The sequence below is a fragment of the Haemorhous mexicanus genome, chromosome 4 (assembly GCF_027477595.1).
Source record: "Haemorhous mexicanus isolate bHaeMex1 chromosome 4, bHaeMex1.pri, whole genome shotgun sequence".
NCBI lineage: Eukaryota > Metazoa > Chordata > Aves > Passeriformes > Fringillidae > Haemorhous > Haemorhous mexicanus.
The window spans coordinates 59,048,195-59,074,845 of NC_082344.1; the positions used below are offsets into that span (position 1 = coordinate 59,048,195).

Genomic DNA, 26,651 nt, shown 5'->3' on the forward strand with positions numbered 1-26,651 from the left:
CTTGACTGAGTTCAGTAGATCTGAATGTTCTGAAATGGAACATGTTACATGCAAACACTAAATGAATAATTTCCTCTAGCCCAGGTATTTCATACTACTCTCCTTTTAATCTTCTTCTCTGAATCCGACTAGGATTTATTATTGAGACTACCTATATAGCTAATTGCCAAGGCTTAGCTAAAGAGATTTTTTTCCTATCCACAGTTGTTCATCTAAGACCAGCACCATCCCATGCAGTTTCTCCCAATGACACCAACATTAAAATTTAGCAAGTGACCATTCTCTTTGCAAAAACCTCAGATCTAATTTCTACTCTGTTCCAAAAGAATCAATTTATCATTTCAGAAAAAGACTGAAGGGTCTTGGAAACATTTTTGAGAATAATGTTCATAATATCTGTTTCAAAAAAACAGAAGTTCTGCAACTGTTGAGTTTCTGACTATTTTATACATCTTAATGGCAAACAACTTGCAGACATATCAATAAAAGTATCTGTAATCCTTCTTAAAGCCAGTGATTTTTTTTGTTGTTGTTCTTGGCTTTTCTACTAAAGAACCACTTTTAGCCCCTTCTCACTCTTACAGGTAAACTTGTAGTTCTTCAATCAGTTTAATACAAAACTAGTTAGTACTGGCAGGCTTCTGCTATTCTATATTCTCTCTCTGCCATGTCCACTTCCCATCTAAAAAATTTTCTTGAAGTGACTGTGTCACTCATGCTTGCAACTTGAGAGTGCATAATTTCTAGCTGCGCCTGACAGCCCTAATATTCTGTCAAAACAAGAAATAAGTTAATTTACTGAATTTCTGGCTCTAGCTATCAACAAACTGAATGAAATGTTAGACATTCTGCAACTAAGAATAAGATTAAAAGGAGTCAGGTGCACTAGTTGCAAATATGAAGTTGCTAAAGTTAAACAATTAAACACAGTTCATTTTTTCTTATTTAATAAATTATATAAAAAAGTGAAACTTTTTTTACACATTATTAAAAAACAGTTTCTTATCTAACTTCAGCAATAATACAAGCAAAAATGAAACCGATTTAGACTTTTGGGTGGACATTCCATATCCCATTTAAGTGGAGTCCAGTGCGCACAGCCTCACAAGTACTGATGAGTTCTCACTCCCAGGGTTGGTCTTCTTTTGTGCTGTTCTGGTTCCATAGATGACCTCACTGTTCATTTGGGGGGAAAAAAAACCCAAAACAAATGAAACAAACAAAAATCAAACCCATATTGCTTGGTCAACATTGAAAAAAAACCAACAAAATGTGACAAGTTTCAACACCTGTTCAAACCATAAGTACTTTTGTATCATCATACAGATGTTCAATTACGTCTGTCACAGCAACAGTAACATGGCATTTTATCTTTAGCCTTGTAGAAAAAATGAAACCCGACAGTTTATGCACATACACACACAGAGTACACTTGACAAGAACACTTTTATGTGGTTTACATTTCACTTTTATTTAATCCTCAAAACTGCCCATATTGCAGGGATTCTCTTGATGAAATATGGAACTGAGCAATTAATTCTACAAAATTATGGTAAAAACTTGCTTGTTTTTCTACCTTTATTGCTAAGAAACTTTACAGGTGCACAGTTTGTAAAAATAACCCTTTTAAGACTGAATGTATACACATGCTACAGGATTTTAAAAAATGACATTAGCATAGCACCTCCAGATGGGGCAAATGCAGTGCTGAACACAGACAGAATGTTTACGAAGTTAGAACTGCTTATTTATTTTACAGCTTCTAAAGGGAAGAAATTGTTCAGTCCTAAAAGGGTTAAGTAGAAACCCTAATATACTTCTTTTTCTAACAAAGCTGCCACTCAATCCCACAGTACAGTGCTTGAAAACAAAGTCAAAAGTCTGGCACAGGAAAGTATACACATTTGTTCAGTACTCATAAACACAGCTGCTTTTGAAAGAAAGTAAATAATATGGTTGATAATTGAAGAGCATCTTAGTTTCAAGATGGACATCTCTATGGAGTCATTTAATCCACAAGTGGGTAGCTTACTTCCAATAGATAATTTGATTCACTAGGCATTAATATTTTCTATATGGGGAATTCATCAATTTATGTCTTGAGTCAATGTCTTTTCAGGTAACCATTCTGATTTTTTAAGTCTGTGCAATGAAAACAAGGACAGAATACCATTATTAACATAGTTGTGGGATGCCCTTGGGGCAAATAATTAGGAAAAACATCAGCAGCAGATTATTAAAGACTACGCTAGTGTTGAATTCTGAAACGCAGTTCCAAGCAACAGAAAACAAGAAAAGGCATAGCTAAATTAGAGCACTCACTTTGCTTCTTCTTCCTATAGTTGGAACTATAACAACATTCTGAACACAGACTCAATTTCTATGTATATAGAATTAACAGCAGACTTAACAGCTAGACTTGAACAGTTATAAGAGTTTCATAGTGAAACATTTTATAAGTAGTTTTATCAAAATCTTGAGATATTGTTAATATCATGAAAATTGTTAACAGCTCACAAGGCCAATATATGTAACAATATCACCCCACAGAAAAAAAGTTCAGGAAGATAATATATCTGAACAACTGGACGTATTAACAACAGTAAGGACCTGGAAGACCATTTCTGTACTACAGAATAACTACTGGCAACAAGAGAGCCACAAGCCAAATGAAAAAACGGGGTTTAAAATGGTATTGTAAGCAGAATAGGCTCTTTTTTCACCCACTTGGCTGTAGTGTGTAGAACAGCAGATATTAAGATAAATCTTTACAAGTCAAGGGATATTATATCTATTGGGCAAAATTACCGCACTTAAAGAAACTGAATATAAAAAGTATTGCATTTATATGTAAAAAAATTTAAAATAATGAGTATAAAAGCACGTGTCAAGTTCTGAAAAGCTATTTTAAATAGTCTCTTGAAGGTTAAAAGGCTTGTTATGGTTTGCCTGCTGTGTGTCTATCATGGTTTCTTGAATACCCTCTAAATCTGATATATGTATCTTGCTTATTTTAATTCTCAGTCTAATGAGTGATGAAAATCTGTGGCTCTTGAACTAAGCTGTACTGTAAGATATTTATGTGCTTCTAACAAAAACACTGTGAAACAATTCCTGCCACAACACAATAACCCAAAATTTTACAGCACATACAAAGGTAAACAGATTTGCAAGTAAATGCCAGTAAACAGTTTAAAACAGAGATAAGGCCACAATGAATCCTGCCCTTGGTCACTGAAATGGAGATGAGGTGAGGCAGCATTCACTAGTGCTAGGAACCAGCATTGTGACTACGTCACGGGAACACGTTCTGCAATACAGAGTAACGAGTATGAAGGCCTGTGGTAGAATACAAGCACATTTCAGGAGGACAGTGGCATTGATTTTACTTGTTGCTAAATATGTTTTATAACCAATTTCTTCCTTTAAACACATTGTTTTCACACATACAACGGAGCACTAAAGCACACAGGTAGAATGGAGCGTCAGAGTACACAAATATGGTGCAGAGACGATGCTTTAAAATGGTGGTGGGTGTTGAAACTGGAATCAGTGGTCAGAAATAAAAAATGGTCAACAGCTAAGCTTGTAAGCAATGCACTGTAGGAAACCACAGGTTCACATTTACACAGCAGTTGTGACTTTTGCTTCAGGGTACAGAAAAGGCTGAACACACCATGAAATTTTGGCTTTTAAAGAGGAAGATCACACTGTCAGAACTTGTCCTACAAGTCTATGCCTAGCTCTGTGACTACAAATGAACTACTGGGGTATACGGTCAAATACAAATGAAGCAGGCAGGTCTACAAGGAGGGACAAAACATGGTAAAGTCAAAATGAAAAACAAATGCAACAACCAACAAAGTCAAAGTGCAAATGAGCCTTGAATTTATGCTGGAGAGAAGACTTGAATGTTGCACAAGCTGTTGGCAGGGAAAGGGAAACCCACAGGAAACAAGGATGGGAGGAGTTGACATCTTCATAGTGCTTTTATGATTTTCTATTTGCCCATTTCTAAGTAATAAAATTTACTTCTAGTTATTACTGTATGATCACTTCACAATGAAAGCACGTTCTCAATACAAGTGTTACACAAAAGTCTGGCCTAATTTACTGAACAGTATGAAGAAAAACATGCTTGTTGTGATTCTCAAGTGATGAAGGGCATCACCTACCAATCCCATTTGTAGCACATACTTCTCATGGTACTTTAGTTTCATGCCAACAAGACAGAAGACATGCTGCCAAATGAAGTTATTGGGAACATTCCACTTTTGAAATAAAACATTTAACTTACACTTAATACAAATTATGTACAAGATTAGAAAAACCTGAACAGATCCTGAAACATTTTCAGATGTAATATGACTGAGCAAGGAAGAGGGGGAGTAACCCAGTAACAACCCTTCAAAAACACCAACATATGCCTGTGACATGAACAATCATTAATATGACTGCTTGAGATGCCACTTTTAGGAAAAAAACTCATGTAATGTTAGAACCTCATGAATTATCACTATAAATACATATTTAAAAAGAAAAACAGAAATAACTATTAACAATGACTGAAAACAGAGCACTAAAGTTAACATACATTGCATGTATTGCAGGCAAGGCAGAGGCATTTTTTAAAGCTTTTGCACAGACTTCATATAATCTTAAAAAAAATATGCTGGCCTTTACAAGGTTCTACTTGCTGAAATAAAAACAATTTCAGTTCATAAAAAGTCACAAGACTTCAGTTTAAAAAAAGGAACAGTTCCAGCCACAGACCAAAAATATATATTTTTTTTTTAAACTGGAAGAGTATGGTAATTAGATTATACAAGCATGGTCAGGCTTGGAACCTGAATATACTTCAGAGCAAAAGCTCAGAGGAAAAAAAAATATAAACTATTTGGTAACAAAAGTGTACTATATGTTGTGATACAAAAAAGGTATGGTGAAAATGTACCTTTTATACTAAAGCTTATACAAGTTCCTTGGTCCATAAAAACTATGTTGTGTTCATGTTTTCTAGTTTGCTCAACATGTATCCCAGCCACATTTTTGTTTCTTGCCCACTAAAAAAACCACAGCTGAAAAATAGATTTTCAATAAAGTTCTTATGTTTCGGATGTTGGTTTTTTCTTTTTTTTTATTGTGGCTTCTGTTTTTAAGATCAGCACTTGCAGGTAACAAGGTTGAAATCATATCACCTAAAATGGAAAAGTGTTTTCCCATGAAACCACAAAAATTGTTCAGTTCTCTTGAATGTAGCACAAAAAGTCAATTAAAGTCCAGACAAACAACAGTAGTTAGGAAACTACAGTTGCCGTAGATGATGTGACATTGGTGGGGTTTGTGCTGACGCTTGTGTAACTTCCCTCACTGTTTGTGTTTGTTTCACTGGAGGCCATGAGGCTTGAGTTGGCTCTGAGGATTGCTCCAGCAGCACTGCAGTGTGGCCGTGGCCCTGGCTCCGGTGTGTATGTAAAGGTAAGGCTGGTGGAGTAAATTATGCCATCGTTACGGACCAAAGTTACTGGAACTTGGACTGGCTGTCGGACCCACCTCCAACCCTCTCGAAACGCAGAAATGTCTGGAACAACACAAAGCATGCTCTCTGCACATCTGAAAAACAGGAGAGTCAACTGAGTACAATGTACTTAAGTTTAAAAAAATTCAATAGAACAGCTCTGTCGGAAGGGGACCTACAATATTCAACTAGTGCACACACCAACCACTTCAGGGCTGACCAAAAGTTACAATCATATTGTTAAAGCCCCATTCCCTTTATTTGGTTAAACACAGAGAGGCTTGGGGCATCAACCGCCTTTCTAGGAAGCCTGTTCTAGTGTCTGACTACCCTGTCAGTAAAGAAATGCTGCCCAATGTCCAGTCTAAATCTTCCCTGGGGCAGCTTTAAACCATTCCCATGTCCTGGCACATGACAGAAGGAAGCAGAGCTCAGCAGCTCCCTCTCTATTTCTACCTCCTCAGGAAGCTGCACAGAGCAATGAGGTCACCTCTCAGCCTCCTTTTCTCTAAACCAGACAAGCCCAAAGTCCTCAGCTGCAACTCCCTGGGCTTTCCAGGGACAATCACCATCTTTGCCGCCCTTCTCTGGACATGTTCATGTACCTGAACATCCTTCTTAATGGGGAGCCCAGAACTGCACGCAGTGCTGTGGTGAGGCTGCACCAGTGCTGACTGCAGTGGGACAGACACATCTTTTGACCAGCTGGATGCAGTCTGGCCTCCCTGCTGCCAGAGCACATTGCTAACTCATCCTGAGCCTCTGGCAACCAACACTACCAGACCCCTTTCTGCAGTGCTGAAAAGTGTACACTTGAGTGTGTACACAAGTATACACTCTTCAAAGCACCCAGTAAAACACAAACACCATAGAGGTAATAGAAAATATTGTACCTGTACATGGTTTCAGCTTCCACATCCCCAAACCAGACACGTAAATTTGGAGTGAAGTTCTGTCCTGTAAGTTCCAACATTGCTACATCCCCGCCACCATTCAACTGGAAACGGAGCAAATAGAAAAAGAACAAGAAAATCCCCCCCCAAATATGTATTATTAACAATAAACACTCTCCCCTCAGAAAAAACAAGAAAACCCACCAACCAAAAAAATTCACAAACAAAACCTTCACATGAAGCTAAGAACTTTAACAGTGCTGTTTTTATCAGCTGGACAAAACCAAAACACAAACACAATCTACCCAACTGAAGAAGTAACACATCTAAAAGATACTGCCAATTAATTTGATACTATGAAGGAATTTTCAAGTTTTGATAAGGGTCATTTAGAATAGATGTCAATAAGGCTTTGAAAACAGAGAATAAAATCTTTCAGAGAAGGTGTCAGGGGAGCTTTAAGTTTTTTCTCTGACAAATGCTGGGTTTGTTTTTAGTAAGGTTCTCTTTGATCTATAATTGGCAAGAGCCAAAACCAATTTCTAAATAATCAAACAGAAGACCTAAGGATATCACTACCATGGTAGTTTCAGAAATAAAATTATACAATATTAAATTACAGTAATATAAATATTGTAATTAATTGTATTAATTGTATTAATACAATATTAAAATTCTAAAATACAATATTAGTATTATTTCTGTGATGGATAGGCTCATGTATTCTGAAATGTAAGAAAGAAAACTTATTACAACAAAGTAATTTTATTATTTATAAAGCTATTAAGACTGCTTTCTTACAGTATTTCACAAGGATACCATTAAGGTTAAATGAGCATGACAAAAATAATCTTACAAAAAAAACGGTTTACTAAAACAAACTACTAACTTACTTGAAGACTTTCCACAACAGGCACAGGTGTCACTGGAGCATGGACTGGACCCATCCCCTCATAAAATGTGTATTCTGCTTTGTCTGTGCTAATGATTGTCCAAGAAGCTCCATCATTAATCATTTCTTTATTTGGTTCTTTTGGGCATGGAGTGGCCTTAGAGAGAAAGGAAAGTTTCAAATTTGATCTGTAGAGATGTTTGTCAAGTCACAGACCTAAAAACCAACTCAAGCCAGTAACAATGCCTGTTATTTCAAAAATATGCTTCCTTATGTTTTCCTCTAAAAATGAGGAAACCCTCATTTAGAGGAAACCTGAGGGAAACCCTCTTCACATTTCAGAAAAACTACTAGAGAACACCATAACTCTCACCTAGAACACTGTCACCTCTTCAACCTTATGTTGGAGTTTTATTTTAGTTCAACTTTCAAAGTTGTAATGTTATTCAATAGGCATTAACAAAAATACTACAGCAACTGGAAGTAGCTGCTTTAAAACAGATCTCTTATTAAGGCAAAATGTTTCAAACAGCTACAGAGTGAAGGGGAATACTTTTCATTAGTTATAATTTTTATCTGCTCAAGTTTTTTTTTTCTTTTTAGAGTTCCTCACCCTCCACAAAATGATGGAAAACACAAGCTTGTATTGCAGCATTTGTGCAAAGACATAGGAGAGAAGCTGAAGCAACAGCCTTACAAATTAGAATAATGGAATCACAGAATGGCTTGCACTGGAAGGGACCTCAAAGGTCATCTAGTACCTCCCTCTAAATACTACTACGTTAGTATACACAGATAGGTAGATACGTAAAAAAAACACAGACAATTTTTTTTTTTTTATGGCAACAGAAGCCTCTCTGAACAATTTCACCACCTAGCAACCCATAAGAAAATTGTGTATAGGTTAAATACAGAAAAAATGGGACAAAAATTTCTAATACCTAGATTCTATTTCCCTCCATTAAACTTTAAGGATATATTGGTAGGTAATCATAACCTTCACTCTTCAAAGTGGCAGATAAACTTCAATTAGCATGAATTGTCCATATTAGGTGTTAAAAACCAAAGCTGCATTTTCATGTGGACTCCTCATTCTGGTATGATCATATAAAAAGCACTGAAAACAGCTGGCAAGGGAAGTGTGTGACATGAATAGTCAACTACAGATCTCTCCAAACTCAAGATGCCCAAATGAAACTTGCATCAGTAACATACACAGTAGCTTCTGAATTACTAGCCCAACTTCAAAAGAGGAGCCATTCTATAGGAACTGCTGTATACTATTTTGAAGCATGACACCATTCCTACAGGCTGATTGCAATTCTTGTTGGCATGGAATGATATACTTTGAATCATGACAAATAAATACATGGATGGGAAAGAATGAACAACCACGTAAAAGAACCTTGACTGACTTTTTTCACATTTCTTACATTTCTTAAGTCCATGATGTGGAAGGCAAATGCTACAGAATTTGTTCTCAAAATCCTGTTACATCAAGAATCATTTCAGTAACATGTTACTCTGTCTGTTACAGAAATCTTTAAAAGGTTTCAAAATCCTGTTTTAGAGAAGCATTCTTCCTTGTCACTTCCAAATCAGGCTCCAAGGACATTTCTCACCCTCTCTTTTATTTTTTAACTAACTTTTCTCAACAGGTGGTACTGGAAGATTAAAATGCCTTAACATCATGTTTAGTACTCATGTACAGGTCATGAACATTTGCTGAAATAGTAACAAAGCTTCTCATATTATCATTCCATTGTCCCCGTTCAGGACAGAATTGAAATGACTCTTTACCAAGCCTTCCTGTCCCTTCCCTTAAGTTAAGGGACATCTTCAATGTTAGCTTCTAATTTCCTACCTCTACTTTTCTTACCCAAGAAGGTACAGCTGTTCTAAGGAAGTCCTGAATCTCTGCCAAGCATGGCCATCTTCGTGGAACATAGCATTATCTCTCAACACCCTTTGTTATTTGAGCTGACCCCAAAATATTTATAGAAAATTGCAATACTTAGATAGTCCTGAACTCAGTCAAAGTTTTCAGAGTCACAGAATATTATGAGTTGGAAGTGACCCACAAGGGTCACCAAGTCCAACTCAAGTAAAGACTAAGTATGTTCAGGGACTGAACCCACCACCTTGCTGTTTTCAGCACCATGCTCTGACCAGCTGAGCTACTCTCAGGGTCCTTGGTCTGGCAGGAATTACCATGTGAAAGTGCTACAAGCACGCTAACACACAAGAGCCTAAAACCCAATGTTTTTCTCCACCTGCTGGAGGAAAAGTATTTCTGAGATAGTTCTATTCTTTGCAGGCAAATCAAATTTCTGTGGCTTTTCAAGTTACTGTGGGCAACTGCCACAGCTGTCTGTTTACAGTCTTAGCCAAGAGCAACGCATGGCAGGTCTGCTGAGTTCATCATGTAATAAGACTATTATCAACTGTATCACTTCCTATTTGCCATAACCTAGAAAGGGACACACAAATTAAGTGGCACAGCTCCACTGGCACATGGCAACATGTTAAGTATCATGACTACATGCACAAGTTTCTAATGTATTTCCTTTTTCTCCACTGGACAAATGAGAATTCATTTTCCAGACAGACATAGAAGAAGATTATGAGGAAAGAAAAACAGATTTGGAAAGGCACAGATAACAATTTGTTGTTTTCTGTCCTCTCTTTTCAAAACAAAGTATTAGACTCACATTCAAAACATACTGCAAAAATGGCATTCATTGATATTTTGGGGATACTTGAGAAAACTTTGCAACTACATTTGTCTATTGAAATAGTTTTGAACAACTTACTTGAAATTGGATTATTCTCTCCTGGGAAAGGCACAAATACATTCTCTCAGTGTCTTTAAGGTAAAATGCACATTTATGGAGCTGTGATACTGGATCATCTGCATCCAATAATGCCGTTTGTTTATCTACTTTTCGAATTATCTGTGAATGAAAATTGTACATACATACTTAGAACAATTTCTATACTTTATTACGTATATACAGTCAGTAAAGGAAAAGTAATTTTTGTAACATTTCTATGCCTCTCATTTTGATATCAAAACTAGATTAGTAATTCTTAATGCTTTTGAAACATGAACACAACATTGAAGTGACACTCAGTACTTCAATGTGCAGCAGGTACATATATTTTATCTATTTTTGCTGAAGGAGAGGGGAAAAAAATTGAAGCTTCAGCAAAACCTACTTTTGTTTCATTTGCTGGTGTAAAAGAGCAGTTATTGATTATATAGTTATCTTCAATTATTATTATTATTTTTAGTAATTAATATGTTTCTACAGAAGCTTTCACCACTGATAGGATCAACAACATTCTGTGGCAAACTGGTTGCTGAAGGAGAAGAATTAAAATAAGAATTAACTAAAGGTATTGAGATGTCCTTAAGTAGAGTTTTGGAAACAATAATCATAACATATCTTATCAGTAGTTGGTAATTAAATATTACTTAAAGACAGCTGCAAACAACTGTTCCTTACATTTGGTAGTGCAGTGAAAAAATATCCGCTGACTTAATTCAGATCTCTTTTGTCAATTAATTTCTAAAATCAAGAGCTATTCCCTTAGATAGTGAAAATCTGTAGCTCGTAATTTTAACTCAACTCCTAGAAAGAAGTTCAATGCTTTATGCAACACTACCAGATGCAGCAGCCAAAGTGCCTGAATATTTCTAGGCTGACAATCAGAAACCCAATTGTCCTTTGCAATATCTAATTATAACAGAGAATATTATTAGTAAAATAAATTTAAAGGTTAATTTTTTTCTTCTAAATTCTTTGCATTTGCTGATAAAATATCTGCAAGTTATCTTTTATTTTTATCACCTTCCATCAGTCCTGTAAGCAGGATGACACATGTTCCCCATGGCAAACAAAACAGGAACTTTTAGCCTAATTTGCTTTAATCTGTTTCTACTTACAAATAAGGTTTCTGGAATAATAAATGATGGCATCTCATTTCATCAATAAAAAAGTATTAACATGAAGCCCACAAAAAGGTGACATCCCCTTACTGAATTTCCTGTGCTTGAACCATATCTGTAGTGTAACCAGTGTAACTGCTTTTACTGTCAAACAAAATTTTCATTTTGTACCATTTACACTGAGCAGGCTATTATCCTTTAGCTAAGTATTGGGAGAGAAATTGACATGACAGTCCCAGCAAAATTAGTCTGGAAAGGGGAACAAAAGCCTGATTGCAGGAAGTCTGTTTTTATATTGGTGCATTCTAAAGATTGCTTCTACCTAAACTGGAATTAGCAGAGCCTTGTACAAAACTCGTAATGAGCTCACAAACCACAGTTTCACAGAAGATCCCCTATGAAGCACTATTGATTATTATCCACATGAAATTCCACTTAGGCTGGGATTAAATGCATAAAACAGGGAAAAAAAAAATCTATAATTATACTTAACTTTATTTACAAAACCCAGTACTGTGTATCCAGAAGCAATATTTTATTTGGTTCACAAACCTTAACTGGTTATTCCAAAGGCAATTCCCATGTCTCAGATTTAAAACAGATAGTATTAATAAATATGAAAAAATGGTTTTTGCGAGCTGTTACTGGTATAAAATATCCTCAGGAGTACACAGAGTGCTTTTAGATTCAAATCAGTCAAGCATTTTTAAAGCTGTGCTGGAACTCCACACATGGAAGAGTCCCACTGGCTGAAAATATTTTATTCATCTATTCAATATCAATATTTGAAGCATTTCAGAACAGAGAAAGCTACAATACTGTTTTTAAAATAGACAGATTAACCTATTTTGGCAGTCTTAAATTCTGAAAAATTCCCTATCTTATCTTACAAGTTGTTCTTTGTTTACAGAAATAATCTGCAGATACAAAAATATGCTTTAAATAAAATAAATGTGATTTTCCACAAAAAACATGTATTACCCAAAGGCAACACACAAGACCAAAACCTGTGAACACTGCAAACCCAACTATGGAATTACACTAAACTGCCATCTATAAATTAATTACAGCATTGCAGAAATGAAACTGTACCAGTCTTGGGAGTGCCATGCCAGTAACTGAGCATACAAGTTTGACAGTCTGCCCATAATGAATGTAGCCATCTCTCACTGTGAATTCTTCTCCTTCTGATTCGTCATCATCCACTGCATGAAACAGGAGTTTTCAGAATTACTTGTTTTAATCACGATTTTTCTTGATGCAACAAACATTTAATATCACATTATTACATCAAATATACACTCAGTAACAAAACAAGTAGGCATATGGGCAATTAATATGGAGGAAAAAATGCAGGATGGTTTTTTTTGTGAGGATGAAGGAAAGAAAGTGAAGAAAAATACAGAGATTTGCTTTTACTTACACAGGTGAATGTAAAATGCTCCCCACTGTTGTGAACTGGCATGGAAATTACCACCTTCTACGTGCAAATATCTGGTGCTAACTGTTTGGGATCGAAGTCTATTAAATAGTGCCACTTTTGTCCCTGATGCAATACATACTGCAAGGAACACATACAGACTTGAGATTATAAAATTACTTCATTATTACATAGAAAAATATCAAAAAGCCACAAATAACATAAAATAAACTGAAGAACACTTGAAATCAAGACATAATTATCAAATATTGGGAAATTTAGAAAACATTTCTATTTGTGACAGACCAAAAATAGACATAAAATTACGAGTGCAATAACATACACAGTGGCTGTTCTCCAAAGGCATGTTAGCTCACACAATTCTGTGCTTAGCCAAATGGGCTAGTGCTTGCCAGCTAAAAACTCCTTCTGCTCATGGTTCTCCAGCAACTGATTTAAGCAGAAGCTTTAGCTTGCCCTTGTGAAGTACTTAAGACAACTTTCAGCAATCATTTGAAGAATATTTGAAATATAAAGACACAGTATTCTTAAAAATCACAAGCAATTGAAAGGAAGACAGATGTGACTATGTCAAATTATAACCATGCAACTTGGAACATTCCCAGATCTGAACTTATTTATAATTCAAAAGATAGAAATGTAAAGTTTGCTCCGCTAAAAAAAAAACCCCAGCAACTAAAATTTTGCCATCAGAACTGGCATGTTGTTCTACTTGGTTCATATTGACTATTGAAGAATGCTTGGTTCATATTCACTGTCCATCAAAACTATCTGTCTGAACACAAATTCAACAGTGCATACTCTGAGCCCCCGGGCGTGAACTGCACAGCAACAGATTGCCTTTAGTCATGTGCCAAGCTAGCGGCCCCGAGATCCACATTCCATAGGTGAATGGGTTCCAGCCCAACACAGATGGAAGAGCCTTTTAAAGCACTAGTGAAGAGAGAGAGAAAAACAAACAAAAAAAAAAGGGTATCTCTTGAGGTGCTCCAGTGGTATGCAGACAAAAAAAAGGTGGAGGAAAAGCAAAAACATTCCCAATTATACATTAGCACCAGAGATACCGTTAGTTGAAAAACACAGTAAGCAAATAAATCTGGGTGAAGTATCACCACACAGATTTCTTAAATGACTACTTAAAAGGAACCATGCAAAACAAAAATAAGAACAACATGAAAATGGTATGGGACAGCAAGAAGGTGACTGTGATGTGACAAAGTGCAGCTTGGATAACATGATGCTACTCATCACAATCTGAAAACAATCTCTTTGATACTGATCAAAACATTCTAAGCACCAGATCATGGCAATTAAAGACATCCAAAAGCTTAGAAAGCTGAGGTAGAACACTTGTCTACCCAAATTCATTCCTCAGAAAACATGTGGGTTTGGGTGGGCCTTTTATATTTACTAAATAATTAATCAAGACTGCATAAAACTCAACAGGGTAACCTATCTATATTGGAATATTTTAAAATACACTAAAGTGTACAGTTCTGAAATGCAGCAAAAAACCTGGAGTTGAAAATTTCAATGTATTTCCCTTGTAGTCAGACCTTAGAATATATAACAAAAAAGTAGCATGAAACAAAATTAATTGCTAAATAAAGAAAAAACAGATAAATACTTACAGTCTGCATTTTTCAGTGACTGTTTCTTTTTAGAGGGTTTGGAGATGACTTTGATCCGTTTACTGAGGAACACACCGATGTCATCACTATTGCCATAGAACATTTTTACTGATAACATGAAGTGCTTTCTCTTGTCTGAGTCTGATATGTATAATGTTTTGGCAGTGCAATAATTCTGTAGGTGAAAACATACTGTGGTTTACTCTTTGAAGCCAACCTAGTTTAAGAAATTACGCATACTTAACTATGAATGAAATAGGAAAATTGATGCAATAGTTTCTAAAACAGATGAGAACCTGTTTTTTCCATCTCTTCCCTATGCATTTCTTTTATGACTACTGTTTAGCTTTGTGAAGTGTTGCACCCAACCTCATTAATCTATTATCATTCCAAAGACCCTTACCAGGACTAGAAGAGACGACTGGAGATCATAACTGCGTCAAAGCCACCTGTGAGGGGTCAAGAGCACTACTAAAAATTATTGTTTGATTAGGGCTGTACAGACCCTGCACTGGGCATGCACAAGGGACCATCTGTACAGAAAATGTATTGAGCTAAACTTTTCTTGAAAGGATGGGAAATGATTGGGTTTTGAAACACAAGGAAGTTACTTTTGGCTAAGTGTTTATGTGAGGTAACAACAGAATTGAAAAAAAAAATCTCATAAAGATTTTTTATGAAGAAGAATAATCTCAATTATTCTTTATTCTTTTCCTATTTTGAATATATTAAGCATTTCTGGTAAGACTGTGCTGGACATATCAGGTAGCTATAAAATGCTGCTTAATAAAACAACCAGGTAACAACCAGGAACACTTATGCTGCTAGTTCTACTCCAACTGTTTAAGTCATCACAGATACCTTAAAAAAAAATCTAGTAAGCAATTCACACCACTGTAAAAATAACTTACTAAATTTTTAAGATGCTACTTCAATTGTATTTTTAGGCAAAGGGACTTAAAGTCTACTTTAAGCAGATGTTTTGATATTTCCTTGACGAGATTATCCACTCATAAAAGCCAAGGAGCAGGACAGAGATTTTGGCCAAAAAACATGTTTTAGTTAGTCACTAATGCCTACCAAATAACCTAACAGTTTACTGAGTCTGCATCAACAACCTACAAATTAAATGTTAGTACCCTGCTATGACCCTAGGAGACAAAACCAACTATTCAATTGTCCTGAATACTTTGAGGGATTTTTTTTTTAAACCACTATGCAATACCTAGAAAGAAAACGATCCAAAAATAAGAAAGGGCATTCCTTGAAATATGCACCATATAGTTATAATATCCTTTGCAGTTAGTTATCTTAGTGGTTTATTGCAGTTTTTCTACCTTTCCTTCCAAGTTCAGCTGCTGCATTTCTTGGTCACTGTTTCCTATTCCAATAAAGGCGCAAGGTTGTGACTCCTGCTCAGTGCAACCATCCCGCTCCATTTGCTCTTTTTTTTTCTTCCATCCACTGCCCATGAGATACACACATGGAGGAGGACAAAAGAACCTGAAAACAAAGAACACATTATGGAATTACACACAGTTTTCCAGATAAACTGATGTGTACCCAATGCTTTCACATTCACACTTTGTACTTGAGTTTATACAGTTTATACCTTGTCTTGAAGGTTTTCTAAAATGGAAAAAAAAAAAAAAAAGGCGTAAGGAAAGTCAGCAGTAATGTAGTGATTACACTGAAAATCTTTTCAGTTCAATCAGTTCAATATATTTCACGTAACAGTCTGCATCTCTATAAAATACCTTACAAAGAGATTCTGAAAGAAAGGAAAAAAGGCCTCAGAAGTTATTATAGTCTTTTGCAGGTGCTTAACATGATGGAGCAATTAATACATAAAATACAGTTCCACAAACTAATTTAATGGACAACTGCTGACTACAATTCCTACATGTTGAGAGTTTTGTCATATGCAAGAAGGGAGTTCATTCTGTCCACACATAAATCTCTCCCCAGTTTTTAAATGGAATAGATAATTTTATATCTTCATCAGTAAGTATAAAAAACAAGGCCTAGTTTTCAGCAGCACTGACTCTAATCATATAGCACTATGTTCAAAATTACATTCAGCATTACAATACAATGCACATGTCCTGAAGTTTCTGCAAATTGTTAACGCCCAAATCCTGAAAAGTTTGGTTTTAGTCAGCAAACAAGCTGCTGTGTTTTTATCATCATTTCACTATGATCAAAGATAAAGTGGAATGAGTACATCCAGTTGTGAGGTAGCTAAGGAGGCATGTAAAGGAGGGAAACATGAAAAAGTTTCTAATTATTTTATTTACTTCAGTTCGGAGAGTACTGTTATAACTTGGCACTTCTGCAACCCAGCAATGACTTCTACCTTACAGGTGAGGGTTTTCTGGCCTTTTCTTTTCTTTATTTTTTTTTTCTTTTTTTTTAAATGGGACTTAGGACATCTGAATGCCAGGCAGGGGGAGCAGACTCCATGCTGGGGCAGCAGCCAGTTGTGCTGGTGGGCAGATGTCAGGGCAGGGGAGTAAACTGAACTGTGGGCCCCAAGTCATGGAAAATGACCAGGGGACAAAATTATTCAGTTGCTGAAGCATCTATGGGAGTCCTGGGCAAGAGAGGTCAGTGCCAGGTAACCAGCTGGACTTGATGATCTGAAAGGTCTTTTTAATCCTAAATGATTCTTATTTCTATTAAACACCATTAATGCTAGCTTTAGTATGAAAACCTAGTGTAAAATTCCTATTTATATCACCTATTCAGGATTCTTTTTTTCCAGCATGATCACATATATTTAACAGATATAAATTGGTTTTTTAAGTTACAGAATTCTTAACAGATGAAGCCAAAGCCCTGTTAATAATACCATAAAATTAAATACACATATTAAGAATACATATAAATAAATGCAAGTATTTGTAGTATTTTTGATTAATGGACACAAATAATGTATATTCTCTGTCAGAGAAACAAATCACCATATTTTAAGTCTTACTGCTATTTAAAAAGTCTTAGTGGTTATGAAAATGAATAAAAATTCACTGTCTGCAAAAAACTCCTCAAACTTTCTTTTTTGACTATAAATCTGCAGTCAAAATTTTTCATTTGCAATTGTTCTATTTACAACAGAGCAAAGCAGGTGTTATACCAACAAATATACAGATGAAAGATTTATGAACCTCTTTCAAAAGTATTGTTGTCATCATCTGTAAACTATTCCTGATGAAGAAGTTATGCATGGATTAAAAATTAGTGTCAACCTTTATTAACAGAGCAATGCTTTGGTAAAAAAAACCTCCACCAAACAAAACCAAACCAAAAATCCAACAAATCCCTTCTATTCCAAATAATAGTACACCATAAATAACATGACACATTTACCTTCTTTCCTTATGTACTCTTTTGTATTTATCTTACAGGTTAGAACACAAGAAAGTCCCTACTTTTTTCATACCCTTTCTCATTTCAGCTTTATTCTAAACCAAGTCCTTCGGATAAGTACAGCCACTAGATGGCAATAAAGACCTGTAAGAAACAAGGTGTAACCCACTGATGAAGAGAAAACAAACCACAACAAAAAGCACTCTTAAAATTAGAATGCAGAGGAACATCTTTGAAAACTTACTCAACAAAGAAACTTTTAAAGCTGATAAAATTTTAAGTTTGGTTAAAACTACGAACATGAAGAAAGAGTCTGGACACTCAATTTGAATGGGCTTTCCTATGTATCTACCTCTTACTCAGCTTTCAAGCATAGACAGCTACAGGCTTGGGTCTTTTAACTTCATATTTACTATTCCGCAAACTCATGCACAGAAGAAATTAGCTATGACTATGCTATGAATATCCAATACAGAAAACATGAACCAGGTTTGAACTTCGAAAACATTGCATTAAATCAGATAAACATCAAAAGAGAGAACAGTATTCCTTCAGTCAATTCAAGTCAATCAATACGGAGAAAATGTGGTACTTCAAGTAGAGAAGCCACTCCAACTGAACTTGCTAGGAAGCAAGGGCTTAAAGAGAAATAAGATCTGCTTGTGTAATTTCTACCTAGTTCTGATGCACTCAATGCTCTCCTCAAACCACAGGCTCTGTCACAAAGGTTTGCTTTTTCAAATCATCCAAGTCATCTCTGTGTTCATCTTACAGAAGTCCTTGCCTTCAGGAGAATTCAGATGCTTCTACTAGCTAGTTATTTTATATCCAGAGTGACTTTAGAAGGGAAGTTGCTCCTTTTTGTTGGTAAAGTATTTGTTGGTAAATTCCAAGTGTTTGTCAATTACCCATATTGTTCTACGTATGAAACTGCTCAGCAATCTTTCTTCATAGGAGATTAAAGAACTAACAACATCCAGTAAAGAACTCAATGTGACAACAAACAATGAAAAATCATTAGGTACTACAGTGCTAAGGACATAGTGGAGCTATGGGGTAAGCCTATGAAAAAGCTATGCTCTCAATAACAAATTTTATCCAGAGGATAGGCACACTCAGTTCAGAGAAAGGAAGTACTTGATTAGAAATTACAGGCGCTCCTTCACTAACAGCTGTAAAACAAGATGCAGCTACAGCGTTCTCATGCTAATCAGCAGCGATCATGTTTAACTCCAAACACCACAATCAAAATCCCTATCTGGCTTGCAGCCTTGAACTACGCCTTAGAATCCAAGACACTTCAGTCCTCTAAACTGCTGTATGTTCACACTGCTCAGACTTTGGGGAGACAAGTCTCAGTCAATGGTAAATATGAAACACAACACAAGAAGTGCAAACCAAATACCAAACACTCAGCAGGACTAAACAGCACCTGGGCCTCCATCAGCTGAATGCCTTTGGAAGGTGACAGTCATCCAACTGTAAACATCAGGCACAAAGTCTTAAATTTAACTTAAGCCCAACCTGGGCTTCTTACCTCCTGGCTTCTTTGCTAAGCTAAAAACCATTAACTTTGTGAAGTGCAAGGCTTGTATGAAGGGTCAACTCAAAAAAGTCAACTCCTTTCATTCCTGTTCTTAGAAGTACCAAGAACTCTCAAATTAGCCTAGAAAGTCTGCATCCATGCACCTGGAATAGTGTTATTGTGATGCCTATTTAAAACAGGCCAAGCTACATGAGATCTGCACCATCTACAGTAAGCTTTTAACAGAGTATTTCACCACCTAGTAACCCTCATCAAAACACTGAAAAGTAGTTATTGTGCTAACCCTTTAATTATGATGTCCAAAGTTTGCTAATGGCAAGCATTTTCCATGACTTTGCAACAAGTAAGGCTTAAATAAAGATTGGAACAAGAGGTGGAAGTTTGTCTAGGTTTAAGTTCTATATTTACTTGAAAGAGATGTCAAATATAAGAAATAATTACTTTTGTAACTTGAATTCCTCATTAGAAAAGTAATGCAAAGTAAGTTATTCTTTAGGTCCAAAAATTAACCAGATGATATCTATGCTACAATGAAATCCCAGGGGAAACAGGAAATTTGTCTACAAAAATGAGTATAAAATAAGTTTCTTTCTAAGATATATGCAAACCAACTTACTTCAGGAATGGTGAATGTAAAAATGATGAAAACTTGACTGTCGAGTTGCATAAAGCAGCATTAAAACTTTACTAATTTGTCTACTCCAGAAATATGAAGAAACAAAGGCCACAGTTTACAATAAATAAAGCAGAAACAATTTAAAAACTCATGAGAAAAACAAAAGAAGAAACAGGAATATAATAATTCATCATTCAGTTTTACTATGTACCTTAGGGCACACATGGATCCAAGGATTTAGTAACAGGCACTTTCCTTTATGCTGATAACAATGGGACATCATTACTGATGCTGACAGTCTGGGAACTAGCAGAACAATATTAGAGACAGTCTACATGGTACATTACAGCTTAAGAACAACCAAAATATTTAAACTGAAAAAATGAAACCACAGTATGTATAGGACAAGAGGGAACAGGCAGAAACTGATGCACTGAAGTTCTGCTTGAACACAAGGATGAACTTTTGGTGGCTGCACATGGAACAGGTTGACCAGAGAGGTTGTGGAGTCTTCCTCACTTCATTTCACTCAACACCTTTATTTCATACCCATACCACAACGGCAATCATTTCAGCACCATACTATATGATAACCAACAACCAACTATTTTCATTCCTGATCTTCTTTTATAAAGCTCTCAAGTTTTCTACAGTCATTTGACATGCTTCCATTCTTAAACAGATGAATCAGAGATAATCTGCATGAACAAATGCAACTGTTAGGTCTAGAAAGCCACATATGAAGGAGCATCCTATTTGCTTCTACTAGTCATGCAAAAAAACCATCACACAGTGAAGACTGCAAGAGGAGACTGCAGGAAAAGCACCTTTGCCGAAAAAGCATTCATTCTCACATATTCCTGCAGATTCTGTCCCTTAGAAAAGTACCTGTAATTGTAACATGTACTGTATTGATTTTTGCAAGGAAATGTTTATCGCGTTACCTTTTATCATAAATACAGTCATGATTGACCTATCATTCTTTTTAAACTTACTACAGACGTGATTCAGAAACTTATCTTACTAAGGCCAGCAATTTTCCTTTCATATTAATGTGAAATTATTCAGAGAAAAACTCCTCTACAAGTATTCACTGTTGATCACCTCATTTAGTCCAACATTAAAATGGAAGGTTTAAAATGAGAACAATTTTAAGCAATGGAAGAAAAGCTTAGCCCATAGATAGGGAACCTTTTGGTAGAAACTGGCAGCATTCCATTGAATGCTATAGGTTTGCAGTACTTGTTACATAACTACATTATTTAGGAGGAAGCATTTTATGTTTCTTCAGACTGCAGAGCAATCTGAGGAATTCTGCAAAGGGCTATGCACCCAACTACACAGTGTAGTTTCCTTAGCTCCCAGCTGCAGACAGACTCAGTACAGCATAAAAAGTTACCTTTTTTCATTTCCATATGATTTCTGCGCAACCTTCGCATGGAGTATTAGCACTGTTTGGTCACCTCGCTCCTTCAGGTAATTTCGCATTGCTTCCCTAAAAATCAAAACACAATATAAGCTTTGAAAGTTCTTTTGGTTTTGTTTACAACAAAACAAAGACAACTTTAGGGAAAAAAAACCCAGAACCTGAAATTCCAAAAAGGCCATCATTAACAGGGCCAAGATGTGTTTGCTCACTGTTTAAGACAATTATACAGGAAAAATAAGTAACTGCACAAAACTAGCAATATGGGGTCTGTGATCATCTACAATTACTGCATTTTCCAGAAAAAAAAATTTCTTGTGATGTAAAATCATACCAATGCTAGTAATTACACCATGTTTAGAGTCCTATTTCATTAGGCACCATGCCACAAATTAGGACACATTTCATTAGCTACATATTTTCTTCATGACCTATTTAATATCTCATGATAAGGACAATTTGTCTAAGCTTTTAACCAACTCAGTGCAATATTTCTATACAAGTTTTTTTTTTTGTTTTGAAGATACTAAGAAAAAATTAAATTCTTCAGCATATTGTTTCACCTAGTTTTCTAGAGAAAAGATCTCCTTTCTGCATACAATCAGGTAAAAAAAAAATCTAAAAAAAGTTTTATTGTTCATCACTGCTGTAATTACAGATGTTATATAAATGCTGTAATTACCTCAAACACACCAACAACAATTCCTTGAGAGAAGCGAGAACAATAACAGCCAGTTACTCTTCTGTATAATAATCTAACTGTTCATTAAGCAGCATGCCAAATTCAACACCCTAGGGATCAGCTGTGCCGGAGTGCTGGCAGGAACACCAGTTCCTGAAGGAGCTTTTGTGGGTTCAAAGCCCACCAATGCACTCATCTTCAAAGTCATCTACCAGAGAAATAAATTATGAATTTATCAGGAATTTATATGAAAAGATAAAACCCTACATAAGAAGGATTTTTTGTTCGGTTGTTGGGATTTTTGTCTTTTTTCTGTGAACTGTGCCAACTATTGAGTTCCCTTAGGACAGATCTGGAAAAACAAACATTTCTAGTGAAAAAAATCATGGAAGATAGCAAGCAGTATTTTATTGACCAGACCTTTTCCAAACGAAATCCCCACACAGTTTCATAGAGAAAAGCAAGTAGATTGAGCCAGGGCTGGGTTGGACAATGACAACTCAGCTATGCTAATGATGTTTTGCAAATTCTTGTGTTTGTCATGCCTGCATAAGACATGATTAATGTCTAGCGATTAGTGAGTTGATTTTCTGTGTAAATACCAGGATATAAGAACAGAGAATAGACTTGAATTGCGGTTTTAAATTTGGACTAACTGGATCTTGATTTACACTTGACATTGGTAAAACTGATGTTTATCCATGACAGTACAGCTGGAAGAACTATTTCAAAGCCCACAGACTTACTAATTTACAGCCATTTTTTAAGAGTATATTTTAAACCCCAAAACGTAATTCACTGTGAAATTATTATTATACATTTCATTATGATATATATTAGCTGTATTTCAGTTGTTTAAAAACTTTTATTCTGACAATTTCAATTATTCTATTAAGAGTACTCTCATACTAAATTAAGAACATCTGTCGTATTAAAAACTTTTGACTTGACTACTAGTAAACTTGACTACTTTCAAACCCAGCAACTCACACAGAAAACTGCTTGGTGCTATCTAATCTTTATTTAGCATTGTATGAGGAAGAAAATTTGTGCTTTCAATTGGTCTGTTTCTACGTGGATTTGTACAATCCAAGCTCCTGTGAGAATAAGGCATGTTCCCCCTCCAACCCCTCCCACTGATATACTATGTGACATTTTTCATTATTCAATGCTGAAACTCTTCATGAAGGTAGTATTACTACAGTTTACATCTAAAACTAATGAGCATAGTATGAACAGAATAGTTCGTTCTGATGGAGATTATTAGTCAAACCAGACAGGCTTTAAACAAAAAACCCACAGCAATTTTCCAATAATTGAACTAAATGCTTTTAAGGGTTTACAAACACATTATTGGCATTACATAAACAAGTCAATCTTAAAAATCTGGGTGACAGTTGCTCTGTTTCATCAGTTTACTCTTCAGAGGAAAGTTAGGTTGTTTGTCTCCAACCTCTATCATCCTAGGAAACGTTTTCAAACTGCTGCTTTAAAGGATAGCTGGCCCTTCTCAAACACCCACCCTGGACTCAGGAAAGAGCAACGAGCATACCTAGTAGCTAAAATCCTGCGCATGGTATTTAGAGTAACTATAGTAAATAGAGATATTGCATAGTCTCAATATCTCATTGCATAGTCATTTCTTTTTTTTTGTTGCTCTTTTTGAAACATAGAAGATACATTCTATTTTTGTTCATTTTTTCTTTTTAATTCTATTAATAACTTCAGGGTTGTAGTATAGATGTTACTACTAAAGATGGAAAGCAGTTCATTACTTAAAACAGAATATCTTCAAATATCCCTGAAGACTGCGAGGCCAACAAGAAATCGCCATGTTTGTTCAAATACTTTTAAGTCAGTACAGGTCAATTTTGCATTGAAATGAAGTTTAATGATGACAAGCTAACCTAAAGCTTATCCAGAAATGCAGTGAGACAGATATTCACAACACAAAATGTAAACATTCCCTCTCATCATGTGCTAACATAAGGTATTATTTCATTCAAAACAGAGGCTATCAGGGCGACAAGAGGCTTCCTCTATCACCAAACAAAACTATAAAAACAAATGGCACCTCCTTTTTTGCTTTCAAGCAAACAGTGGATTTTAAAGCCAGAAGCTAATTATAATCGGCACAGTCTGTGGCAGAGAATAATAAATATTTGCACAGACTGTGTTAAAGCAGTTCAAAAATAGAAGGTGACTTCTTAACAGTTTCTGGTGTAAATACATCCAGGCAGGCCAGGAGCAAATCAAACACTGTACTCCAGTCACCCTAAACACTTTCCAGAATGGATTGACTTGACAGTTTCATTTGATACTCTCTCTGATTATTTGGGGTTCACCAAAAATTGGTTCAGATCACTTTTTGACAATACCATGTTCAATTCTGGCAGCAAAACGTGTTTTATGACCTCACTTTTACTCAAGAAACAAATCAGCTCATTCCTGAGTATTGAAAAATAAGCAGATCCACATCCTACAATATAACCTACAGTAACTGATACATGAAGTCAACACCATTTCCAAAAATGCATTTTGAGTTTCATATTAAAAATAAGCCTGTCTGTTAAAAATGGTAATTCTGGCTGCTGATTGCATATATAATTGAAAAGCTTTGATATTTAAAATTCTAGGGTTAGCAACCCACAAATTTTTAACTTAATTTTTCTGAGAATGCAAAGGGTAACTTCAGAAAATTGTTTAATACTGAGTTTCTTTCATGCTTACCTTGTGAGCCGTTTCGGTTGAGGTCGCTCTCCAAATTTCCTGAAAAAAGAAGTAGTTGCTAATTTAAAATAAAAGCATTTAGACATAATTTTACAGTAAGATACTATCCCAATTTCACAATTTTTGAAATTGTATTAGAATTTTAAATATTTTCTTTGTAATTTCCTAGATAAGATCACAATTAAAGAATTAACTGCCTCCTCGGAACAGCTTTCCCACAACAGCAGAGGCTTTTTTTTCTAATTTGAACACTAGGTAACTTTGCTGAAGTCACATTTGCTCTCAGAATCACTTCTGGAAAGTTCAGACATCACAAGAATGTAAAGAAACAGATTTCTGCCATAGAATTGACCAGCAATGCCATCAACAAGCAGTTACTGTAAACATACAGAAATTAACAGACATATCTGTGCTGACAAGTAAGTGAATGCTTTCCACCAGGACAATTTCTCAAAAATCTGTTTTTCCTTCATGACTTCTAACAAAAAGCATGACAACATTTTCATACACGCCAGTACAGAATTACAGGAAAAATCTGTCCTATGGAATGCAGCCAAGCTTGATCCATAAATAGCCTGCAATACACTCAACGTTTTTTCACCATAAAGTGTTTTGAGACAGCTGTACTTCTTTCAGTGCTTCAACACTGTCCTTGAGAGGAAGAATATTCTTTACACTAGGCTAAGACTTTCCACGAAGTCTTTATTTACATAAGACACCAAGCTAACACAATGCAGATAAATTTTCATTACCAAAACCACCCTCAGATTGGAACTAAATGGTCAGGTGAAAGATCTGAAAAAAGGAAGGCTGCACACAGCAATGTACATCTGCTAATCCTGGTGAGGAAGTGCAACCACAAGCTAAAATGATGACAAAGACGGGGGAATAACCCCCAAGAAACCCACAATGCAAAACCAAAACATAGCAAAAAGACAGGCTTAGCTTAACACCTTTTTGCCTAAAAATAAATAGAGATATGAGACTGTGCTTTTACTACCAGTGTTCATAAATATCTCTATGACTTGCCAAGTTCATTTTATAGGTGGGCATAGCTTTCCCTTTATGCTTCCTGGATAGGGAAAAGAATCCTTTCCTACTATTGTCCTACAAAAGTGTTGGAGGCTCCCTAGGACAAGAATTTGATCTTTGAGTGATGTGACAAGAAATTCCCCTGTTCGTGCAACGGATCTGTCCTGGACTCTACAGCTACTGATGGTGGAATGACTTCATACATTCCAATTTAATTTCTGTAATCCTTGAAATGTACAAATATGTAACTATTATCATTTATACAGCTGAGCTAAATAGCACTCTCCTGACAGGGCAGTGACAACACTCAGCCAATTTTCAAGTTATTTTTCAAGACTTGAGAAATACGTCTTCTAAAATACTGGCAGTCCACACAGAGGAACTGAATAAATGACACGAAGCCAGATTTTCTTTTCAGCTTAAACAATGAAATAAAAATTTATTTTTCCAACCAGACATAAATTCCCTTCATGTTTTACTTTGTTGTTGTTAGTATACAGTTCAGTTCTCTGGCTTGCTTTTCATTTTAAATGAAACAATGAAACCAGAATTCTTGCTGCGAGATTTGTTTTTATATATTTTAAATGTTGAGGTCTACTGGACACAAATTAAATTTATAATTTTCTCTGTGGTATGCATCACTGCATAGACATATCTGAAATGCAGAAAAGGTGACTAGAAAATTTAAACAGCTTTGCAATTTGGCAGAAGGCAAGTTACATTCAAAGCCTTTCTGCTTCTAACACTTATCTTTTCAGAATCTGCCTAGCTACCTCCTGAGCACACCCTGTGCATCTGATTTTCCCTAGGTGTCTATCCCAACTCCCCCATACTACCTGTGTAGTTGCTGTTCTCCCCTGAAGATCCAGGATCATCCTATTTGACAGAGGGTCTGTGACTGACTAGAGAACAGATTACACTTTTAA

The 26,651-nt window shown here is 35.7% G+C and overlaps 1 protein-coding gene across 3 annotated transcripts in view; it reads right to left on the bottom strand.

Annotated features, from left to right (window-relative positions):
- Window positions 1–1,445: 1,445 nt before the first annotated feature.
- RBPJ (recombination signal binding protein for immunoglobulin kappa J region) overlaps window positions 1,446–26,651 on the bottom strand; it is a 55,636-nt gene continuing 30,430 nt past the window's right edge. For all 3 annotated transcript variants that reach the window (XM_059845051.1, XM_059845052.1, XM_059845050.1), the window contains exons 2-11: window positions 24,694–24,732; window positions 21,255–21,350; window positions 15,665–15,830; window positions 14,328–14,502; window positions 12,679–12,816; window positions 12,348–12,460; window positions 10,117–10,257; window positions 7,305–7,460; window positions 6,412–6,515; window positions 1,446–5,613 (exon numbers count right to left, since the gene is read on the bottom strand). In XM_059845051.1, the coding sequence (XP_059701034.1) occupies window positions 5,298–5,613; window positions 6,412–6,515; window positions 7,305–7,460; window positions 10,117–10,257; window positions 12,348–12,460; window positions 12,679–12,816; window positions 14,328–14,502; window positions 15,665–15,830; window positions 21,255–21,350; window positions 24,694–24,732 (1,444 nt within the window). In that variant the 3' untranslated portion in view covers window positions 1,446–5,297. The remainder of the gene's footprint in view (window positions 5,614–6,411; window positions 6,516–7,304; window positions 7,461–10,116; window positions 10,258–12,347; window positions 12,461–12,678; window positions 12,817–14,327; window positions 14,503–15,664; window positions 15,831–21,254; window positions 21,351–24,693; window positions 24,733–26,651) is intronic.